The sequence below is a fragment of the Etheostoma spectabile genome, chromosome 9 (genome assembly GCF_008692095.1).
Source record: "Etheostoma spectabile isolate EspeVRDwgs_2016 chromosome 9, UIUC_Espe_1.0, whole genome shotgun sequence".
NCBI lineage: Eukaryota > Metazoa > Chordata > Actinopteri > Perciformes > Percidae > Etheostoma > Etheostoma spectabile.
Genome location: NC_045741.1, coordinates 31,657,145 through 31,681,086, shown reverse-complemented (window position 1 = coordinate 31,681,086; position 23,942 = coordinate 31,657,145). Strand labels below are relative to the sequence as shown.

Sequence of the window (23,942 nt, the reverse complement as noted above, 5' to 3'; positions counted from 1 at the left end):
ATGAAAGTGATCAATTGTATTTGCATTGAGCGTTGTAAGGAATCCAATCCATTTTTTGTGGTAATTTGGTTAAAAAAAAGAAACCCATATTTCAGATTTAGGCATTTTTTAAAGGGGGCAAATTTGACCCGAGGACAACAGGAGGGTTAACTAAAGCCAGCTGATGGTGTTGCCTGGGATTTAGCTTGTCAGGTCGCCAGTGGCTGGGTTCAGGATGTATGGTAAGTCAGCTGGTCAAGTCAGTTACAATCGATTGCAAACTGGCGTTTTTGGACGGAGGTAGTCTATATCGATGACGTTCTAATTCCAGGATTGTTCAAGTGCCGCCAGAAATTCTGCCAGATGTCATTTTTTATCTGCCGGATGTCCCCTTAACCTTCCTCTTTCTTTGTGCTGTAATTCTAAACTCCGGTGGATTTCTGAGGACTATGGTTAACTGCTCCTCAGATCTCTGCAGGGTAAATCCAGACAGCTAGCTAGACTATCTGTCCAATCGGAGTTCTCTGTTGCACGACTAAAACAACTTTTGAACGTACACATTCTACATTACATTACATTTCCCGTCATTTAGCTGACACTTTTATCTAAAGGGACTTACAATTGCTATATACAGTATGCCAGAGGCCGCACACCACTGGATTAACTATGGGTTAAGTGTCTTGCTCAGGGACACAGGCTCAGGGCATGTATCATATCCACTGCACCATCACCACCAATAAGTTGTTGACAATTGTAATGTCAGGAAGGTGGTGATGCAGGGGGTTTTAGATGCTGTTGGGGGCTAGGACAAGCCCTTCATTTGAAGCATATTGGGGCCCTTATGGATTCATCTAAAACAATCATTATTAAAGAGAAATATTTTGTGGCCGTGGGGCACGGTCTGCTGAGATCAGCGGATGATTGAAACAGCGGTCCATCAAGTTTTGCGTCATCTGAGAATGGAGGTTTGTAATAGAAATTTGTAATAGAATGGAGGTTCAAAGAACCGTTGCCAAAATAGTTGCCAAATAGTTTGCAAGTCTCTGGTCTTGACAATGATTTCAAACGGTTTAAAAAGTTCATCTCTAGTGACAGTAAGTCCTTAAAGAAGAGGTTACCAGAACCTCAGAAGCTCCTTACCTCAATCTGAGTGGGGCCTTTGTGTCGACAGCAGGTAACGTGGACCACAAAGGGCCACTGATCCGGCTGCATGAGTACTCCAGCAGCCTGGGCGCAGGTGGGGTGGTAGGCGGTGGGACAGCGGCCATGAGAGCACTGCACGCAGCAGCCTGACGCCTTCTTCATCCGCTTCTTGCAATAGTAACATTTCTGAAGGAGATTAAAGCACAGGAGCCAAAAATCAGAAAACTGCCGTGGATGCATGTCATTCCCCCTCTCTCCCCCTTTCATGTCTTCAGCTGTCCTATCAAAATAAAGGCTGAAAATGCTCAAACAAATAATCTTAAAAAAAAAAAATTAAAATAGGATGTTGGTTGTGTGTCTGTCCACGGCTAAAGAGCATTAGCCTGTTGCTTTGGATCGCAGTTATAGTAGTTCACTGTACCGTAGATAAAAAAAATTGAACATAGTACTTAACTCCCTGGGCTTTCTGTAGTCCCAGAATTTATTTGTTTTTCATTGAATGGCATTAAGGAGAGTGGAGCGCATGAAAAATGAAACGCATATCAGTGCCAACAGACAAAACCCTACAAAACGCATGTGTACAACAAAGTCCTTCACTGGAGGAAAATCCAAAAATGCTATTTTTAGCTGTAGCTTAGTGAAAAAGTTGTTTGGATTGCCATTAGCGCACAAATGGATACAAGACACTTGTCTTGCCACACTTGTCACAGAACATGTTATAACGATCTTGCGGTCTTTCAGACTCTGTTGAAGTTTGTTTTTGATAATGTGCTTTTTAGTTACTTTTCCTATGTGACAGTATACACTGCATTACAAAACAAAAAAAAAACAAAAAAAAATAGTAGGAAGCGATTTTTGGAATTCTATGAATTAAGTTTGAATCGGTAGAGTTTGAATCGATTCATGAATGTGAATCCATTTTTTTTGCGCACCCCTAGTAAGTACTATATTAACTTCCTGCTCAAAAGTTTCACATTTTGGGTGCACTATGAGTTCCTGCGTGGTTTCAGCCCAATTTTATTTTTTTCCTCAAATCGTAGGCATCTCTCCTTGATTCGCTAGCTGCTTGCCCCCTGAACACACCGTGAAATAGCCCGGTCTTGGGAGACAACACAGGGGTCGTAAACGTCAAACAGACACTAGTGGCACAGGATAGGCACCAAAACACAACAAAACACTCCAGCCAATCACTGACAAGATGGTTGGGGGATGGGGTAGGGGGTTAGTGACAGTTGGCCAGTTAGCCATGACAGTTACGGAGACAGGGGGGGAGAGGCAAGCTTGCTCGGCTTTGTTTGAACAGAAGTGACCAAGCAGGAACTCTTAGTGCACCTTTAACCCTCCTGTTGGCTTCATATGTATATGATATATAATGTGTATAATGTTTATATCAGAAATATGTTTTTTTTTTTCTCAACCAAATTGCCAGAAATTAACATGGATAGTTCCATGTAACACTATTCTCTAGTAAAATATATCTGTACACTATGTTCATTGGATTTTGGGTGTTTTATTATTCAGTTGTTAAGCATATTTCTGCTTTTTAAACTCAAATATTAGGTTTACTGACCCTGAATTCCAAGAATAAGTGTAAAACTCATTGTATCAAGTAGTAGTGTCAAACAAAAGTGTCAAACGTAAAAGTGACACAATGTCGAAAAAAGGTGAAACAAAAACGTTGAAAAAGCAACACAATGTCAAAAAAAAAGCAACACAAATTTTGAAAAAACATAACTTTAAAAAAATAAAACTTAAACAACAAATGCCAGAAGCTTAGGGGGAAAAAAATGTAGCAGGTCTGAGGGCTAAATCCACCTGGTAAGCCTTTCATTTTAACCCTCATGATGTCCTCGGGTCAAATTTGACCCATTTTCAGTTTTTTTAATCACAAAAAATGGGCCTTCAAAATAAAGCGCTGAAAATTTCAACATTAAAAATGTCAAACAACTTTGGAAAAAACATCAAAAAAGCACCCACAACATTGAAAAAGTGACATAAATGTCGGAAAAAGCGATGATAGTGTTGAAAAAAACATTTTTTTCATGGTTAACAAAGACAACACAAGGGTTAAGTAATGAAGAAAACACACGATTTCTGTCAGATAAGAGATACATGACTTGGAATAACGGTTATGGAAATGTTCATTATCTTTAATGTACAGTGCAAACCACAGGCCCCAAGACTTTCTGCTCCCACCTACTGTGCAATACTTATATAGAATATCTTGAGGACACTAGAATGCTGTGCAATTTCATTACAGTGCAATATTTAATATTTAACCATTTAATCTCATTACTGTGCAATATTTAATGCTCAGGACTATTGATACACCAAACTATGTTTCTGCATAATGTATATACAAACGTTTTTATCTCTCTACCACTTTATATATGTATAGAATTGCTCTCAGGACTATGCTCCACATCCCCCCCCCCCTTTTTTTCCCCCTGCACTACTTAAATTTTATAATTTTATATTTTTGTGTTGACAATGTAAAGGGGTTGCTTACATCTCATTTCACAGGTACTGCACTTGTGTATAATGACAATAAAAGGCATTCTATTCTATACCATCTTATAATGGAGAATGTAACGGTAGCTTCTCCATGAAAGCGTGGGATTGTTATTTGAACTCACCAGTTTAAATCTTTGCAAAGGGATGCCACTTAAATCCACAGGACTTCTTTCAGTGATGTTGACAAAGCGAGCCTCCAGCACAGCTACTGCACACAGCACATGTACCCACCTAAAACACACACACACACACACACACACACACACACACACAATAGTCTTATCGTTCTCTTCTTTGAACAAACATAACCATAATCCGACTGTTGATGGTTTGAGACATTGAGAGAGTTAATTAATTGACAGCTGATTCCTGTTTAATGCAACTAATGGCTTTGGAGGTACACATTCTACCGGTGATATTTAACAAGTTAAATCCAAGACTATTCCAGGGTGTAACCCTTTAGTTACAAAAGATCTTCGCTGACCTATGTGAAAGATACCTTTATGCTATATACTCAGTCCCACCTTTATGCAAACAAAGGGAGCAGAGGAGAGTCTAATCTCAGTGCCTTTCAGTGCTGACAGAAGAAAATAAAAAAAAAAAAACTTAAGAACTGGGTTTTGATTGTCATCCCAATACAACCAAGCCAAGGCCCTGCATTATCAGAGGACATTGTTGTTGCCTGGACTTCAATCAGCAGATCAATACTTACACTCACCGGCCACTTTATTAGGTACCCCATGCTAGTAACGGGTTGGACCCCCTTTTGCCTTCAGAACTGCCTCAATTCTTCGTGGCATAGATTCAACAAGGTGCTGGAAGCATTCCTCAGGGAGTTTGATCCATATTGACATGATGGCATCACACAGTTGCCGCAGATTTGTCGGCTGCCCATCCATGATTCGAATCCCCGTTCCACCACATCCCAAGATGCTCTATTGGATTGAGATCTGGTGACTGTGGAGGCCATTTGAGTACAGCGAACTCATTGTCATGTTCAAGAAACCAGTCTGTGATGATTCCGCTTTATGACATGGCGCTATCCTGCTGAAAGTAGCCATCAGAAGTTGGGTACATTATGGTCATAAAGGGATGGACATGTCACAGCAAAATACTCGGTAGGCTGTGGCGTTGCAACGATGCTCAATTGGTACCAAGGCCCAAAGAGTGCCAAGAAAATATTCCCCACACATGACCCCACCACCCCAGCCTGAACCGTTGATACAAGGCAGGATGGATCCATGCTTTCATGTTGTAGACGCCAAATTCTGACCCTACCATCCGACTGTCGCAGCAGAAATCGAGACTCATCAGACCAGGCAACGTTTTTCCAATCTTCTATTGTCCAATTTCGATGAGCTTGTGCAAATTGTAGTCTCAGTTTCCTGTTCTTAGCTGAAAGGAGTGGCACCCGATGTGGTCTTCTGCTCTGTACCCATCTGCCTCAAAGTTCGACGTACTGTGCGTTCAGAGATGCTCTTCTGCCCACCTTGGTTGTAACGGGTGGTTATTTGAGTCACTGTTGCCCTTCTATCAGCTCGAACCAGTCTGGCCATCTCCTCTGACCCTGGCATCAACAAGGCATTTCCGCCCACAGAACTGCCGCTCACTGATGTTTTTTCTTTTTCGGACCATTCTCTGTAAACCCAGAGATGGTTGTGCGTGAAAACCCAGTAGATTAGCAGTTTCTGAAATACTCAGACCAGCCCTTCTGGCACCAACAATCATGCCCGTTCAAAGTCACTCAAATCACCTTTCTTCCCCATACTGATGCCGGTTTGAACTGCAGGAGATTCTCTTGACCCAGTCTACATGCCTAAATGCACTGAGTTGCCGCCATGTGATTGGCTGCTTAGAAATTAAGTGTTAACGAGCAGTTGGACAGGTGTACCTAATAAAGTGGCCGGTGAGTGTATATTTGTCATGTATCATTGGCCACAGGGTGTGATTTCCGCAAAAAATAGGGGGGGGGGGGGAATGGATCCTACAAAACATGCAAGAAATAAATCCCCCTTCCAATACCACAGATGACACTCGGCCAGGCGTGCCATAACACTGATTTATGAACTCCAATATCCAATGGCAACTAACTCTCAGAATGTAATAGCACAACATGGCGTCAACATAAAACAGCGTAAAAAAAATACTTTCACCCGGGAAATGGTTATTCTTTCTTCGGGAGTGTTTTCATCCAAACCACCATTTTCCTAAACTTAACTGTCATCACCGCAGGAAGTTGGAAATCCCACTCATCCCCCCGAGCAAATTCCACCCTAATTGGCTACTAATATAACGTGCATCCCTATATACAGTAATACCAAATCAGTTGGACCATGACTATTCCAGTTTTCTGACTCAGGACTCACCTGTTGATGGCTGTTAATGAGTTGAAAAAAATCAATGAGCAGCTTAGCACGCTAAACCAGTTTGGTGTTATCCTGTTTAAGGATAAAGTACCATTATAATAGTGCAGATGTTCTAAAACAGCTAGATGTACGGCTTCTGGTGTCTCTGGAACCACTTACTTGTTGTTGTTGGCTTTCTGCAAGGCTCCCCCTCTCAGTGAACACAAACAGCAATTCTGCAAAAAGAGCATCAATCAACTAACCATCCAAACAAAAAAGACCTGCATTTTTCATTGGTGTAGCTTTAAGTACTTGACTAGAAGCAAAATTAAATTGCAGCCATTATCAAAACCAATGGCCATCTCCTGTTAATGTGGGTCCGACAGTTATATATACAATTTATAACGGTATTATATATGGCTATAACCAGCTCCAGCGCAACACAATTGAACAGTGGAGTCTTCCATCTAAAACTCCAGAGCATAGGAAAATCTGAATTTATAAACCTGCAGTTAACGTTAATAAGTGGCGCCGACGAGAGTGGCAGCCTTTTTTAGTAGCTCCGTCTGTTACGTGTCTTTAAGTCTTTTATTTATTAACTTTTTTTCCTTTGCAAACTTTTCATTTTTATACGCATAGCGTAGATATCTGTATATCCTTTGGATATGGCTATTACTAGTCCGCAACACTGCAGTAACAACCTAATTTACTTGAGGGAAGAACTGCTTGAGCTGAAGACAATGGGACATACCGGCACACTTCAGCCAATCCTGGAGGAACTAAGGCGACAGTACCAAGGAAGAAAAGCTGGAGCTAAGGTCAAGGCTAGGCTCATGGAGAAGCGATGGAGGTTCAAGCCGTCTATTCCTTCGTGTGTGATGGGGAAAGATGGGGAAAGTGAAGGTATTCAGGGAGTGCTGCCCTGGTGAAAAACGTGAAGGTATTCAGGGAGTGCAGCCTTCTGTGCTTCACAGAGACATGGCCCACAAGCAAAATCCCAGACGCTGACATGGACCTACCCATCTTTTCAGCTGTGAGGGCGGACAAAGACCCAAAACAAAGATGGGTGGGCTCGCACTCTTTGTCAACATTAAATGGTGCAACCCAGGACAAGTGACGGTGAAGGAAAGTATCTGCTTCCCAGACTCTGAACTGTTAGCGGGGAGTCTCAGTCCGTATTACATGCCTATAACGAGCTAGCTGAAACCGCATGTGACGTCATCCATTCAGTTAGTGCGAGGCTCCTGGCCCAGCACCCTGAAGCCTTCATTGCAATTTCAGGGGACTTCAATCATGTAGCACAGGACTCAACCCTATCTGCTTTTTATCAGTTTGTATATTGCCGTACACAGAAGAACAGAACAATCAATTTCATGTATGCAAATGTCAGAGATGCATACACTGCCACTGCTGAGGAGATCAGATTACAACCTGGTCTTCCTACAACCATATGTCCTACTTGTCTGCAGACAACCAACCACCACAAGCTCCTTCAGGAAATGGTCTCCTGAGGCAGAGGAGGCCCTGAAGGACTGCTTTAAGTCGACAGACTGGAATTTACTGGAGGAATCATATGGTGATGACATTGAGGGCTCACAGACTGTACTACTGACTACCTGAATTTCTATATGGGCATTGTAGTTCCCACACAAACTGCTTTTCAAATAATACGCCTTGGATCTCCTCAACAAAAAGAGGAGGATGTAGGAGGGGAGAAATGGACTCTCTCAGCCCTTACTATTACATTGTCTGCTGTACACCTGACTATCTTAGGCTATATTTGCTCTCCTACATAATTTGGACTGTGGCCATCACATCTACATAGTCTACATAGTCATAGTCAGTATTGATTTTAAGAATAGTATTTATTTTCTGGTTTGTCAAGCAATTCTATCATGTTTCCATTCTTGTCTTTTCATAGTCATAGTTAATTTTTAATAATAAGCTATTGCACAAGCACTGCACTGTCCACTTCTGCACTACCAGCACTGCTCACACTCTACCATAGCACCATATCATGGTCATTGCATCACTGGTCGTCCATACCAGATCTTTGAATCACTTCAAAATTTTAAGTCTTTACATTTTTGTGAGTGATCTTATGCATGTGAGATTATGGGGTGTGTGTGTGGGTGTGTGTGTGGTGTGTGGTGGTGGTGGTGTGTGTTGTGTTGTGTTATGGTTAGCTTATGGTCTAAGCTACTACTACTAATACTACTAACTACATTATTATATGCTAAAATTTCCCTCGGGATGAATAAAGTATCCATCCATCCATCCATCCATCCATCCATCCATCATTGTTCAGTTTACCAAATGCTGTGTTTACAACGGATTTCTGTACCAGCGACAGCCGTCTCATTAAAACTTTTAAGGATGTGGTAATGCATCAAATGATCCTGCTACTGAGGATGTCACAGGCTCTAGCAGAAAGCTAAACCTGAGAAGTTAAGACTGAATAGCCCTGACACACCTGGGCTACGTTCAGCCCCGACAACACATTTCTTTTCTAATCTATTCAAAAAGGGAAAACCGGTTCCCAAATCAGCCAGCGACAGTTAGCATTGAACCTAGAGTCCCGCTGCTTCACTCTCTGCCGGGACTGGACCCAGAGTCGACAATCTTCTTGGTGTGTCAGCATCTTTAAAAAAACTTCCACAACTAACTGCACATGTGAGCCTCTGCAGAGACACCTCTGGACACCAGTATATACATGCGCTCTCTGAAGCATCCCTCTGGATATTTGAGTCCTTCACAAACCTTCAAGGTGTTAAGGGTCACCAAGAGTACCTCACAAGTGGTGTTATAACAGTAAGATCACATTAACACTATACACACATTACTCACCAGCATGTGGTAAACTGAGGAAAATAAAGTGCACGAGCAAAGAATGTGAGCTTTGCTGTCAAAAGGGGCAGATTTTATACAGAATTTTGCTACTATTTCATATTTGGTAATTATTTAATATATTTTTTGGGATATTTGATTTATGAAGAACAAGAGACATAGATCAGTAACAGTACCAACCATCCTCCTTTTTGTGGACCACGAGAGTTGACCATCAGAAATAACTACATAAGTGGCCGGGTTGGCTCAGCTGGTAGAGCAGGCGCACATATACTTGGAGGTCTGTGCCACGACGCAGAGGTCCAGGGTTTGAGTCTGACCTGTGACAATTTCCTGCATGTCTTCCTCCTCTCTCTCACTTAGCTGTCTTGGCCATAAAAAGCTGTAAAGCCCCAAAAAATATGCTTAAAAAAAGAACTAACTACATAAAGCCTAAGTCACTGAGGGGTCTGCGGCTCCGATTAAACAACACCTTAACTGACCTCAGTCATGGCGTTGGCTTTGCAGCGCGCACATTTCCATTCCTTGCTCACACTGGCTGGATCCACACCGTAACAGCCTGGAACATACAAAACACAAAGACACAGTCTGACACACTGGTGTAGTGGTTGAGAGACTCAGTCAAAACATTTTCATAGACACTAATATTCCACTATTATTCAGAATATGACGATTTTCCAAATGTGATATGGCCATGTAAACAGCATTTATATGTTTGAATATTTCGAATAAGATTTGCCATTAAATGTTGATGTCTAATTCTATAGTAACACATTTCTGCACCAATGACATATATATGAAATTTGGGGGAATAAAGATTAATAAAATAAGAGACTTGTGAGGACGACAGGGTTTATTTAACAACACTGTGATCATGTGCACACATGCAGTGTTACATGTATGCAGCAAATAATCTCAGCTAAAGTGTGTATGTGTGTGCGTTTGTGTGTGTGTGTGTGTGTGTGTGTGGGCTGCACAATATATAGATTTTTTTATTGTCATTGCAATGTCAACTGCCACGATAAAACATATTGCGAAAGGCTGCGACGTATCGAGAAAGACACTCAATGTGTTAGCTGAAAGACAATATCAGTAGAAAACTGCATTCACTCTATTTCCTGGCGCCAATTTTATAATCAATGTTTAATTTGTTCAATTAGATTTAGAGAGATTAGAGAAGGTATATAATTTCCTTTCATTTATTTAAAATTCAATTTGCTAAAAGCAGCTAAAATGCAGAACTGAGTACACTTTAGTATCTGCAAATTTGTCGCAAGACACATTGTTATTGAGATATTCAACAACATTATCGCATTTTCCTCATATCGTGCAACCCTAGTACGTGTGTGTGTGTGTGTGTGTGTGTGTGTGGGTGTGTGTGTGTGTGTACACTGACTGGTGTGAACCCGAATGCTGCACTGAGAGCAGCTGATGAGGAGGCTGGTTCCATCTTCCTCCAGATGAGGCGTGACGGGCTGCTCCTCACACTCGGAGTCCTCCTCCGTGGTGGTGGTGAAACACATCTCAGGGATCAGAGGTTTGGTCCGCATCCGCCCGCCAGCCACCATGACAGGCTTGTCTCCACTGTTCCCGCACTCCGTCTGACAGGCAGGCACAGCACGTAGAAACATGGAGCTTACAACACTGTGCAACAAGTGAGATCTCAATTTACAATGTATAACCTAACTGTAACCTGGAAATCTGGAGTTCTCGCGAGAGCACAATTTGAATTTGCTCAGTGAGTTGATCTGGGATCGAGTAATGCTGCTCATTAACTATGCTCTTGTATCTGGTCTGCACCAATCACATTGGTGTATCTGATATAGGTGGGCCAGAGGCGAGTTAAACAGATGACACCAGTTTAATCTACCAGTTATCTCCACTGGTAGCTAAGTGTATGGGCCTCTGGATCCATCACTCCATGTGTTGTTTTGATTTGTTGTAGTGTTATCCAATTGTGTTGGTTAGATTTTCAAATACACGCTTGGTACCACCCATCGAGTTGGGCAACTTTCATTACTCAATGCCAGACCCTGAATCTTTCAGAGTTGGGTTTGGATTTCCAAGCTAACATAACTGTCTAATTCTCAACTATATTACATAATTGTTGTTTCTTTGTTTAACCGCAATTAATTGCTAACATACCCGCATAATAGCTAAGGTCTTAAGGGGTAGGACTTATGATGGTAGTTGTTGATTTTGCCAAATTGTAATTATCAAAGTGATTATTGCTCGGATTCTTGAGCTAAAGCTATGGTAGTTGATGGCACTTGACCCTGTGCATGTTCATAGCAACAAAAATAACAGGGGGGGGGGGGGGGGGGGGGGGTTATTATAGTAGTGTAGAGGGTAGTATAGAGAATCTTTGAAAGCAAAAGGAATATTTTATACACTCAACCCAGATTTTTGTTTTTTAAATGGCAGAACTATGCCTCCATGACATTTTATCTTGAGGCACTGGCTCAGATCTGTAGTTGGTCTCCGCACGCTGTAACTGGCTGCCCACTGCTCCCTTGAGGGACGGGTTAAATGCAGAGAATAAATTTTGCTACATGCATGTGTGTAAAAGTACCTTTACCTTTATTTTGGCTCAGTATCACATCACACGGACAATGATTGGCTACTGCAGTGTTTTTATTGTTTCTACACTACTGCAGTTTTTATACTGTTACGTGTAGCTTGCTAAAGTCACAAAAGCTGAAAAACACCTGTCTATAGCTGACTGGTAATGACTGGTGAGTGGACCGGTTACCTGCTGGTAGGTGTGAAACAGCCTGCAGATGGAGCAGTATGGAGGTTTGGATTCCATGAGCTGGTTGTATTCTCTCTCTTTCTTCAGGTTTGGAGGTCTGTTCTGCCACAGGTGGGCCAGAGGTTTAGCCCAGCTCTCTCCTTCCAGGACACCTTCTTCTACTGAGGCGGCCTCCTCTGGAGCCTCTGAGGAACAAACAAGAACAACGGCAAAGTTAGCATACACATGCGGCTCAAATAACTAGCAGGTGGATATTTGCTCAAGAGACCGAATGCTAATTTGACCTAAAGACCATTTCTATAAATTGGGCATTTGTTTAAGTTTGCTATACTGCAGGCAAAAAGGACTATAGCTCTCATCTTGAAGAAAATAAAGACGCCTACAATTGGTGCTTGGATCAAGAATATGGCGCAAAGTATGTCCATGGAGAGAATACCATATGTATCAAAATATATAACTGTTTGACCAATATATAAAAAGAGGAAACATAGAGAAGCTTCTACACAGGGACAATGTGGGACAGGATACCAAGGATAGACCGATAAGGATTTTTTAGTGCTGATACCGGAATCTAAAATAACAAAACACAGATCAGTGTCACTTCTGCATCATCTGACATTCATATCACCCAAATTCTGTGTGCAATGTGCATCATATGGATGGTGCACTGCATATGGTTAACTGTGCAAGGCTAAAAGGCTTTCATCAACATCTACAACACAGCCTTGATGACGCATTGCTTGCTGACAAATATAAGACAGATATAAATCAGGCCATCAGAAAATGTCCTTTGTCAACACATTTAAATAATTTGAGAAAACAATACACCTGAAAAGTAGCCATTGAAATAAAGTGCTTGGTTTGTAATTTAAGACCGCCGTGGTGCTGGTGATGGAGGGGCAGTGCATGGTCTGCATCTTAACTGAAGTGTCTCCAACACAGAGCTGCCTTTGGTTGCCTGTCTGTAAATAATGCCGGGGAAAACACAGCAAACGAATGACTATACACGTGCAAACGCAAATATCGGCCCGATATATCAGCCGGCCGATAAAATCGATCTATCACTACAGGATACCTTAAATAAAAACAAGTGGTATAACCCAGAAGGGGAAAGAACTGAGGTGTGTTTTGGGGGGGTGATAGCAAAGGTGCAATTCTTGTGTTCATATGCATATTATTGCTTGGGTCAGCGAGGGGGGACTTGTTAAACAAAAGTTGTAATGTACTACCTGTGTGTGCAAAATAGCAAAACTTGGGTTTTTATATTCAGCCAATTGAAAATGTGTTGGTGAGGCATCCCAGTGAAGTTGCTGCAGCAGATGTGACAGACCTTCATCACTCATGCCGTCCTTTATGAGCGGATGGTGGCCTGGCAGCTGCCCTAGATCACTCTCCAGCTCTTCATCTGCAGCCAACTCTTCTGCCACCTGCTGGGACACACACACACACACACACACACACACACACACACACACACACACACACACACACACACACACACACACACACACACACACACACACACACACACACACACACACACACACACACACACACACACACACACACACAATCCAGACGGGACAATCTTTTCAGGACACCATAAAATCCTTTATGTGCTTTTTTTTTAAAATCCTTTAATCAAAGATCACTCTCTCGCTTCCAACTGGTTCAGAACGCAGCAGAAAGGCTTTTAACTGGTTTTAATAGACAACGTCACATCACCCCAAACCTGGCTTCTCGCCGTTTGCTCCCCGTTCGCTTGATAAATGGTTTTAAGATTTTACTGATTCACTTTTAAAGCTGGTTTGGAGTAGCCAGACTCACCTCCAGTGCGCTTTGGAGGAGGGTGTGGCAAAACAAGACTACTAAGGTGGGCCTGGCTACTCCACGTAGCCTTCGGGATGGGAGGAATACATGCTCTGGTTTACTGGCATTTCTTTAAACCAATCACAACTGCCTTGGGTGATGCTGAGCACAGGAGAAAAGCTGCGGTGCCTCTGCAAAACAAGCTCAAACTAACCTTGTTTTGGTGGATTTTGTGTATGTTCAAAGGTTGTTTCAGTCGTACAACAGAAAACTCATATTGGACAGATAGTCTAGCTAGAGGTCTCGATTTACCCTAGCTATAGCATTTTGCACATCACCACAAGCCTAGGCTTAATGAAGGCTTCAATGAAGAGAAGGGAGAGCATTATTTAAAATCCTATTTCATACAGTCTGTTCAAAACTCACAGAAGATGCTTTAAGTTGTGGCTCAACGAAATGGATTGTGTTTCTAGGATGGAACAGATTCGCCTTAGCAGAGGGGATGCACCAAATTATTCTGAGAAAGCGTGGAAACCATTTTTGGCTTTACTTGGTGAGACCTAAGTGACCAACACACGAAACAGGCTTTTATGTATTTAGATGGTTTTATTTTTTTGGACTGAATAACGGTTTGATTCTCAGCTCTGGCCATTTGTTGTGAGGGTGTCTGTGGTTGTTCTTGTTGTATTGCTTTGTTTTCTATTTATACTTTTGACGGTACCATGAGACAGGAAGCACTGAACTACTTTGGTTATTGCATATATTCTCATATAGCCTCTGTCTTTCTTCTATTACTTAATTTACTAAATGTTACAATGTCAGATGCTGTATAACCATTATGTATGTAGTTTTTTTTCTATTTTTTGTGAAAGTAAAAAAAAAAAACTAAATGAAAATCAAAGTATGTTTTTTGTTTTATAAATCAAAGTTATTTAAAAATTAAATAGAGATCGCGATTTTATAACAAATAATTGTGCGGGCCTACTGTAAAGTGCGCACAACTTAAGAGTTAAACACTATTATGGTCCATTAACATGTGAAGTACATTATTAGATGTAGCGCTAGGTAACAAATTCAATACTTTTAAGGCATTGGTCGAATTGCCTCCTTAGTATCAAAAACTGCCTCGTCATTCAATACCCTATTTCAATACCCAAGGAGTTAATCTCATCAGAGTCAGTGAGCCAATAAGCACACAGCATGCTTCAACCAAGAAATCAACGTGCTTGTGATTGGCTGTTTAGCATTACATGCGTAGAGGCAGGCAGGACAAACTCTAAGTTACACAGAGACAAGGCTCAGGTAGTAGGAGCTAAATAATAAATAAAAAGATGTGTGCCATAATGTCTTTTTGGTTCAGAAAACAAGCACTATGCCCAAATTGCACACTGATGTTTACTAACACTATATATTTTTCATATATGTATGTACTGTAAGCTGGTTGTATATTTTTATTCTCTAGTTGTACTTTTTTTTTTTTTTTTACATTGTCTTTGAAGTTTGAGAATAGTAGTTGAGTGTTTATTATTTCCTATCTATCTATCTATCTATCTATCTATCTATCTACTGTATCTAAATTCATATCGATAAAATGTATCATTTATGAACTGGTATCAAAGTCACAGATTTTTGTTTTAGCCATACCCAGCCCTCATTAGGTGTGTGTACCATTTGTGTCCACTCACTGCTTTGCTAACATGTCTGTTGTCTTTCTCCGTCTCCGTGTCACTGCCTTCACTCTTCTTCTCCTCCTTAGGCGGGGCTTCTCCCTCTCCGTAGTCTCCTTTGGCGTAGCTGTGAACGTGCAGGACGTCCGCGGGGCTCAGCGTCCTCTGGAAAACTTTGTGCGGCTCCGCTGGGCTGCAGCTGTTGCCCAGCGGAGCTTCCTCCTCAGAGCACAGAGCCACAGGCTCGGGCGGACAGACGGCGGAGGCCGACACACCGTTCTTCTCTTTTCTCGACGTGCTTTTTCGGTGTGAAGTTTTCTTTGCGCTGGCTTTGAATTGGGATTTAGTCTGAGGCTTGGTCTCTTTCTCCTTCTTAGGCTCCGTCTTGACTTTCACTGTGTCTGAAAGAACAATATAGTGATGATACTATTCATTTTCCGCTTGACTAAGGTGGGTGTGGCCTATCTGCGTTACAGAGCTCAAAGCAGAAGGGAAAAAAATGAGTTCATGAGCCTATCAACATTCTTTATCATGTGGATAGACATCTTGAGTCAATGTTTTATTTTTTTTTAAGAGGAAAAAAAAGGGTTGTCTTAACAGAAATTCTCAAAAGCCCTCAAGAAACCTAAGGCAGAACACGGTAACACGCACAAACTGAGTTAGGGTACAGGATAGCATTTCCAGACACAGTTTGTTCCCATAAGTTACGACTTTAAGTCACAATTCACGACTTGGTTTCGTTCCAGGCAAAGTCACCACAAACACTTTTAGCTAGCGTTAGCGTTAGCTAGCGGCTACCTAACGTTGACGTTAGCCATCGTTAGCTGATACTAGCAATTTCTAGTCTGCGACATGTTTTGGGCTATATTTAATAAACATAACCTGTAGTAGTACACAACCGTATGTGTATTGTTTTGATTACAATGTGTGGAATTACTTTACGTTGCCTATTTATACTATTTCTCACGGCGTCTACAGCATCAACAGGGGTCGCCATTGTTGTTCGGGCGCCAACTGTAATTAGGAGTACAATGATCTGGTTGGAGTTCAGGTAACTCCAAAAGATGCACTTAGCACAAAACCTAGACACGCCCTAGCGGCAGCAAATGTAGTTTGGGTCCGTCTAGCAACTCTCCGTTGGCTCGCGAGCTGGAAAAAACAAATTCTAGTCAGGCCAATCACATCGTGTATAGAGTCAATGGGCGGGCTTAACATAAGGACAGCAGAGTTGCGACGGTTTGGTGTGAATTCCCTGCTACTTGAAAACAAAGAAGATTGTTTTTCAAATTGGCCTTGGCTGTGACTCTGGAAAACTTGGAGTAAAGTCATTCTTAAAAAAGGAAAATGTGTTTGGAGTTTTGCCAACTGGATTTGGCAAAAGTTTAATCTATTAACCAGCGTTGTTCTGGTTGGTTGTATCCCTATCCTATTGAGTGCAGAGGGAATTTGAAAGACAAGCGTTTATCCCGCCCCTCGCATTGAAATCTGCCTATGGCGAGTTCCCAGACCCAACATCTTGATGTGGGTCTGGCTTGTCAGGCGACACAAAACCTAAAAACAAACATAAGATCTCTACAAAATGTACTGTACCTTTATCTGGCTTGACAGGGACTTTAGCAGGAGACTCCTTGCGTGACAGCTTGGCCTTCTTTGGCTCCACCTCCTCAGTCTCCTTCATAGTCAGCTCAGGTTTGATGTCTTCAGACGCTCGGATGGCTTCCAGCTGACGCTTTGTCCCAGTCTGAGGCTTTGGACTGATGCATGGGAGACATTAGACAGAAAGACATGTCAGACAGGACTCACAGGGAAACATTCTGCATAATGAGCACTTTTCCTTTCAGTACTTTAAGCATGTTTTGATGCAAATACTTTTTGTACTTTTACGTAAGTAAGAATTTGAAAGACTTTTACTCTTTTTGTATTTTTATGCTGCAGTATTGCTATTTTTACTTAAGTATAAGAGCTGAGTACTTCTCCTACCACTGTACTGAACGATAGGGGTGGCAATCTCCAGGCAGCTCAAGATTCGATTCCGATTCAGAGACCAACGATTCAATTCTAAACCGATTAGCCATGCAACAATTTTTTAATGTACAATTCCATGCATGATTTTAAAAAAATGTATAAGTTTAAATCTGAGTTTGTCAGATTTTGACATATGCAGTAATTTTCACAAACAAATTTTAATGAATGTTTTTTTTACTGGATGTTTTTATATTGTTCTCCTTCATATTCATATGAAGGACTACAACACTACAATATTGTATAGAATGAATATTCATATGAAAATAAGTTTTGTTTAACCGCCGCTCTTACTCCCTCTCTGGCACCCTGCAGCAGTTCAGTGTGGCGGAATCGCTCTTTTTTCTCTCTATCTTTTCTAAAAATGAGTCCTGAAGCCAACAGCAAAGCCAAACTTCACTTTTAATGAAATCAAACCAAGAGAAATGCTCTCCCTTCATCTTGAAATATTCCAAAAACAATACTAAAGTAGCCTACTTCCTTGTCCAGCTAAGCAAGTGTTTGATGGTTATTTATTGGTGCTTTAGAACGTAATCACTGTGAAACAATCATAAATTAAGCTTTATTTACCTCTCCCTACTGTACAATGACAGATTCAAGGAACTACAATACATTAGTCTTGCTGGTATACAGATGGACTGGTGTGATGTTATCTGCTCACTGAATATGATGTGAAAGCCCCGCCCATTTCTAGCACTTAACTTAATTGTTATGCAGTGGTCCCGGGTTGACCCAGGTGATCTCTGAATTGTCATGACCAGGATATACCCATGTAGGTCGGCTTGGTTTCCAAAAGGAGGGTTGAACCCTGATCAGACAACCCTAGCCCGACCCTGGTAGGTGGTGTGAAAGAGGTATGAGCTACTAATGTTACCATGGCAACTACAAGCAACAGGAGGAGTCTACACGCTGCCTCCTGTTTATGCCAAGTATACCAGAATGTGGATGAGATATGAGGTTTGGGCGTGTGAGTTTAAACGAAGATTAGCTCTTCTGCTGGAGCTAAAAACTCTCCTTAGAAACCAAAACATAGCAATGTAAATGTAGCCTCAGTGATCACAAATCTTAAAACTGAACTGAAAACAAAGCAATTGAGCGGTTTAAATACTCATGTAACATGGGTTGTGATAAAGACGTGCCAAAAAATAGTTTGAATACGGCTATAATGAAGTAAATCAGTTGTTGTTGTTGTTGTAAACCCAGACCTTTTGTCCTCTTGGACAGGGGTGGTGTGCTCCTCAGATCCAGCTTCACTGGGAGTCTCTTTTGAAGGCTCGCTCTTGTCTTCTTTCAGGAACACAGCCGCCTCTGGTGTGGGTTTGGAGTGGTCAATGGGAGCGTTGTCTTTCCCTGCCTTCCACAGTTTGTAACGGTCGGGCTGAAATTTGCGTACAAACACATCCATGGAGATCTTCACCATGTCCTGCCGGCACGAACACTGGAGGGAATACACATATCAACGCTTCAGTCTAGGTTTGACCCATGGTTGTCTGAGCAATGCGAAACAAAAACTTCGAGAACAGTTGCATTCACTCTGGAGGTTGATAGTAGGGGTGGGAATTAGCAGACACCTCCCAATATGGTATCATCACAATACATTTCTCTGTTTGTTCATTTCACTTCAATTCTATTGTTGCAAAATGGGATTGTCAAGCAGACAAATGGACAAAGTCGGACGCCAAATAACAGGACCAAGACCATATGTAAGGAAGGGTCTCTGTGTGCGTCCAGTCTGACTCTATGTGGTGCGTTGACAGATACCTGATCTTAAGATAATCTACTATTAAATCCACCAGGTGATCATTGGAAGTGTCAATAAATCAGCAGGAGTTATCCATATAAGATTATAATGTTAGCGATTTGACTAGGGGATTTTATGGTGCTTCAAAGCTGGTTTAAAAATGATCTGGAACAGTTGTCAGAGCAACTAAAACCTGAAAGAGTCAAGCTATTGAAAGTTAGCTGGACCATAGTTCAATTGAGAACACTTCATTTCCAGGGTAATTGCCAAAAAAACAAACAAACTTGGAACTAGCAAGCTACATCCTAAAAGATGTCAAATTTTGAAGAAAATGTAGATCAAACAACAAGGCACTCCTGCTCGGCTATTCCTGGGAATGACTCAAGTTTTACAAAGAATGTGTTTACGGCATTTCACTTCTAACTGGGACTAGGGCTGGGTACCGAACTTCGTTTTTTTTATGGTACCGGCCGAAATGTTTCGGTTTTACACAGTATCAAATTATGCCTCGTCTTTCGGTGCCAAGTTTCGGTGATTGGCTGTAACGTTAAACGTGATTGCGTCACCCAGGAAAAATACATACGTGGTTACGCCGACAGACGGGGTTCACGTGTATCTGTTGTGAACTGGTTGCGAGCATCGTTGTACCGCTTAAAAATGCCACCTAGATCAAAAGTGTGGCTTCACTTTATTAAGATTGACGCCAACAGTGCGAAATGCAATATATGCAAAAAAGACATTGTCGCTAAGGCTGGCAACACGACTAATTTGATGAAGCACCTGATAGTGCACGGGATCAATTTAAGAGCGGAAAGTTGCACAGTGTTTGACTGCAAGAAGAGCGGACCGCAGCCCGCACAGCCTCCCTCTCAGCCGCGTGGGCATGCAAAACCAGAGCCGACTCCGAGTGATTCAAAATATCCACCACCGGAATCCGCCTCATCAAAGAGTACGAGGACGGCCGGTGTCTGGGATTTCAACAGGCAAGTTTATGTTATTAGCGTTACTGCAATAACACGTGCATCGTGCTGAGTTAGCGTGTAGCCTTATTTTATTGCTGCGTAGCTAGCTAAATCAAAAGCTAACATTACAGACATACTTTGTCCATGTTTGTAAAAATATGCTATCCATTGGGTCAGCTGGTTAAACAGTAACCTTATCTTCACTGTTATTATTTATCCCTCACAGTAGCCTCTGACTTGATGTATATATATATTATATATATATATATATAAATATATTATATTTATATATATTATATATGTATAATATGTATATGTATATATGAGAGAAGTACTTTGAATGGAAAAATCTGAGCTAAAAATAAAACTCAAGATTTGAACTTATTATGTTGTGTAATTTTCTTTTTCTCAGAATTGATATTATAAAACGGTAATGAAAAAGGTATCGTCAGGAACCGATCGAAGTAAAGGTATCGGTATTGGTACCGGTATCGAAAATCTTTGATTGATACCCAGCCCTAACTGGGACTGGTTTTGGGATTGATTGGTGGGATTGCTGTGGACAAAGTACACACGAAAATACATTAAAGAGCTAATGAGTTTTTTTTTTTTTTACAATAACAAAATGGTAAAATCTTTCCAAAAGTCAATGAGTAACTGTGTTAAATGATCATGATTGCAATATTGATCAAAATATTCATGATTAGGATTTCTCCCATAATCGAGCAGCCCTATCACTTAGCTGTTGTTGTTTCCGCTCGCAGCCATCCTTTGCCAGTCAAACAGAATTGATCTCCAAATGCGAATGAACGGACTCCATGGGAGGGAAAGTCATTCTTATATGAGGCTTTTAAATGAAATAAATGAATGTCTTGCATACCAGCGTCGCCTGTTTGCCGTAATCAATCCATCGCTGGGTGGCAAAGTTGGTGGACTCGGCACAGTTGAAGCCATGGTTGAAACCGGCGTGGTAACCAAACGGGAACGTCACAATGAACTGGCCGGCCTCCTGCGTGACCTGAAAATGACACAGAACACCAGAACACAATTTCATTTCAAGCTTTCCACCATCGTTTCTTGTCATCACTACCACTATCATTAGGTGTATTTTCTGCCTCTTTGTTAAAGACTTGAGGTCAACACAAATTGAATGAAAGCTCACCTTCTCAAACGGTATGCCATATTTCTTCAGGATTGAGGGGGAAATTAAAGTCATCTTGTGGCGCAAGAAGGCTTCACAGCTCTGAGCATTCCCTGGAAAGAAGCCTGCAAATACATGAAAACATCGACAACATCAGTGTTAATTAGCGCTGCACAATATATCGTTGTTTTTTTTATCCTCATCGGGATATCAATTGGCACAATAAACATGTCGCGAAAAACCCTCCAGGGTTCAACAAGGATAGATGGCCCGGGGAAAGTAACAACCCGCTTACCTGTTTCGGCATCATCGTATCATCATCGTTTTAATTGAATGTGCCGTTGGCCAATCAAGATTTGCGATGGCGCTTGATGCTTTTGATGGGATTTGTTTTACTCTTTTGATGCTTTCAACGTTTGGCTTTTTTTCAACATTTCCTTTCTACCTTTTTGTTTACATTTTGGAATTTTTATTTATTTATTTAGAAAAAAAAAAAGCTTTTTTCTTCCGACTTTGCTTTTTTTCTTCAACTGTTTCCCGATTTTTTTTTTCTCGAGTAAAAACAGAAAAGAAAAAAAAACATTGCATAGGGGGCCTGTAAAAATCTACTTTGGGCAAGTAGAATTATTTTTTTTCTCTCTACTTTCTTAAAAAATTCTTAATGCCAAAAAAAAACCTTAATGTTGAACCCTGCACAGAGAGGTTTTGTGTGAGAGTTGAAAGGAAAATGTACAATGTATAATAATGTCATTCTTTTTTTAGTGCTGCCTTTTATATTCAATTACATTTTTATTTCAAATTTGGTTAATGAAAAATTCAACAAGCAGTTTGTTGTATTTTAGCAGAACACTGAAAGCAGCAGAACTGAGAACACTTTGACATGAGTTAATTGATCGCGTATCAGCCCTGGTGTTTATGTATTTTAAGTTATGGACATGTGAACATAATTGCTGTTGTGGTTTTAGAGGTGCTTTCCTTACAGTGTGGAGGTAGACCGAAAGCAGTTGTGACTTCCTCTTTAAAACCACTGAGCATGACAAGCTACAGTGAGTTGTTGGACCCAGTGGTAAAAATGTATCTAATAACTGATCCATTCTCATAGGGGATCCACGCCTGTTGTGACACATTTAAATCTATGGAGAAAGAAGCCATCACATACCCTTAGCAAGTCGTTCCAGTCTTTTCCCGTGCTCCGGTGGAACAACGTACCTGCAGAGCACCACAAACACATGTATCAAACATGATTACGGCTATGATATTGACAGCAGGGAAAAACAGATATTTGCTCCCTGATGGTGGCCACATGTTGTAGAGAATGGAGCCTAACCACAGGCTCTCAGCAATGTCATCATTCATTGCAGAGTTACCGTAGTAATTCAAGGCTGGGAACACCAATATATTCATCAACAATTAGCGAAACCACAAAGATCTAGATAAGGAAAAAAGCTTGCTCTTGATGTTTATTTTTATTTTTTTGAATCTTCCATTAAAAATGTTTTAGTGTATCTGAATGAATCTCTACACATCTGGAACTGGTAGTGAAACCAGATTTGTTTCTTTCGTTTCTATTTGTGTCCTCCAGCAAACACGACGCTTATTTACATGAAAGAAAAAACGTTTTTTCCCCAATTTGATTTTTTCATTTTGCCATGTTCTCTCACGGTAAATAAAAACTACAGACACATGTAAACACGGAATTGTTGAATATGTACACAGTTTTCATTTAAAATAATAATAAAATATATATCAGTAGTAATTGATTGTGCTAATCTATACATATACATATAGATTGTATTTCTGATTGTAATTGTTTTTTTCCGCTATTACTTTCTAGGGTATTTTGGGTAAATTGTCTGGACAGGGAGCTGTTGTCGCGCCATCTATTTTCTACGAGAAGCGAGCGGGCAATTTGATGGTGTGTGTCCATTGTCAGCGTCATTTCCCCACTTCCCATTCATTTCTATGGGAGCAGCCGTGCAATGCATCCTGGTAGCGCTGTATTCAACTTTACGCAAATGAGAAGCGGCCGGCTCGGCGCCTCTCAAAAGCTGTAAAAAATCTTTTAAACTGTTGACTATCTAAAATGAAAACAGATTCAGCAACTGCATTGTCTAGTTCTCGCTTAAAATGTTTTCAGAAACACATTCCAGTGAACTATAGTCCAGTTTTGTATAATACGAGATTGTATTCTAAACAAGCCGCCATTATGGTTGGTTTTGAAATTCGGGAGCAGCCAACCCCACGTGATGCATTTGTCCAATCAGCTGCAGCCATGGCGGTTGTAGGAGGGTTTTCTTTGCTAGTCAGTGGTCAAAGTGAAGAGAAAACTGGTGGCGAGCTCACTTGCATGCAATGCTGGGAAGCTGAGCGATCCCATCCGTAAAAACAATGCTTATATGGACACCCACCAATACTCTCGGAGAATTGCACGCCTGTCTAGTCAGATTAGGAGCGCAGTGAGACCCTGCGGATCCAAGCGACTTTAGGGCGTTATACAGTAGCCGCAGCCGAGCTGGCGTGCGCAAATGTGACGTCATGAGAGCGCTGTAACTGTTTATACTCGCGTGTGGTGGTCGTGACACTAGTTGCAGCCTTCTCCTGGTTACCCTTGAGCTCGTTCAGGCTTCCTGTTTCCGCTTTGTCGCGCACCCAAAATCCTGGTGCGCCAGCGAGAGCTACACTGGGGCTCGAAAGTTTGGCCACCCCAGGTAAAATCTTTTATTTATGTGCATAAAGAAGCCAAGAAAAGATGGAAAAAAATCTCCAAAAGCCATCAAATGACAGATTAGGCATTTGTCTATTATGTCACAAAAAGTTAGATTTTATTTCTTTACATTTTTTAGCGACTTTCGTTAAATAACAGTTTTTGAACGCTTGGTAGCTAACGCTACCGTACTTTAGCTTCGCCGTTAACGACTTTAGCTTAGCAGTTAGCCATATCGGGTGACTAAGTGACTGGAACTTGAGATAAGCATATTAAACGAATGTCTAATCTGTCATTTGATGCCTTTAGGAGATTT

General features: G+C 41.2%; 1 protein-coding gene and 1 long non-coding RNA gene across 2 annotated transcripts in view; one reads left to right on the top strand and one right to left on the bottom strand.

The window, feature by feature from the left end:
- The window catches only part of LOC116695497 (uncharacterized), a 94,989-nt gene that overhangs the window by 4,174 nt on the left and 66,873 nt on the right, over nt 1-23,942 (top strand). The gene's annotated exons all lie outside the window — the stretch shown is intronic.
- The window catches only part of kdm4aa (lysine (K)-specific demethylase 4A, genome duplicate a), a gene marked incomplete at its 3' end in the record, with an annotated part of 20,286 nt that continues 5,654 nt past the window's right edge, over nt 9,311-23,942 (bottom strand). Inside the window, 10 exon segments of the mRNA XM_032525788.1 lie at nt 9,311-9,387; nt 10,225-10,429; nt 11,581-11,765; nt 12,911-13,010; nt 15,075-15,457; nt 16,647-16,810; nt 18,284-18,516; nt 20,662-20,799; nt 20,944-21,047; nt 22,082-22,131. Of these exon segments, the coding sequence (XP_032381679.1) occupies nt 9,311-9,387; nt 10,225-10,429; nt 11,581-11,765; nt 12,911-13,010; nt 15,075-15,457; nt 16,647-16,810; nt 18,284-18,516; nt 20,662-20,799; nt 20,944-21,047; nt 22,082-22,131 (1,639 nt within the window).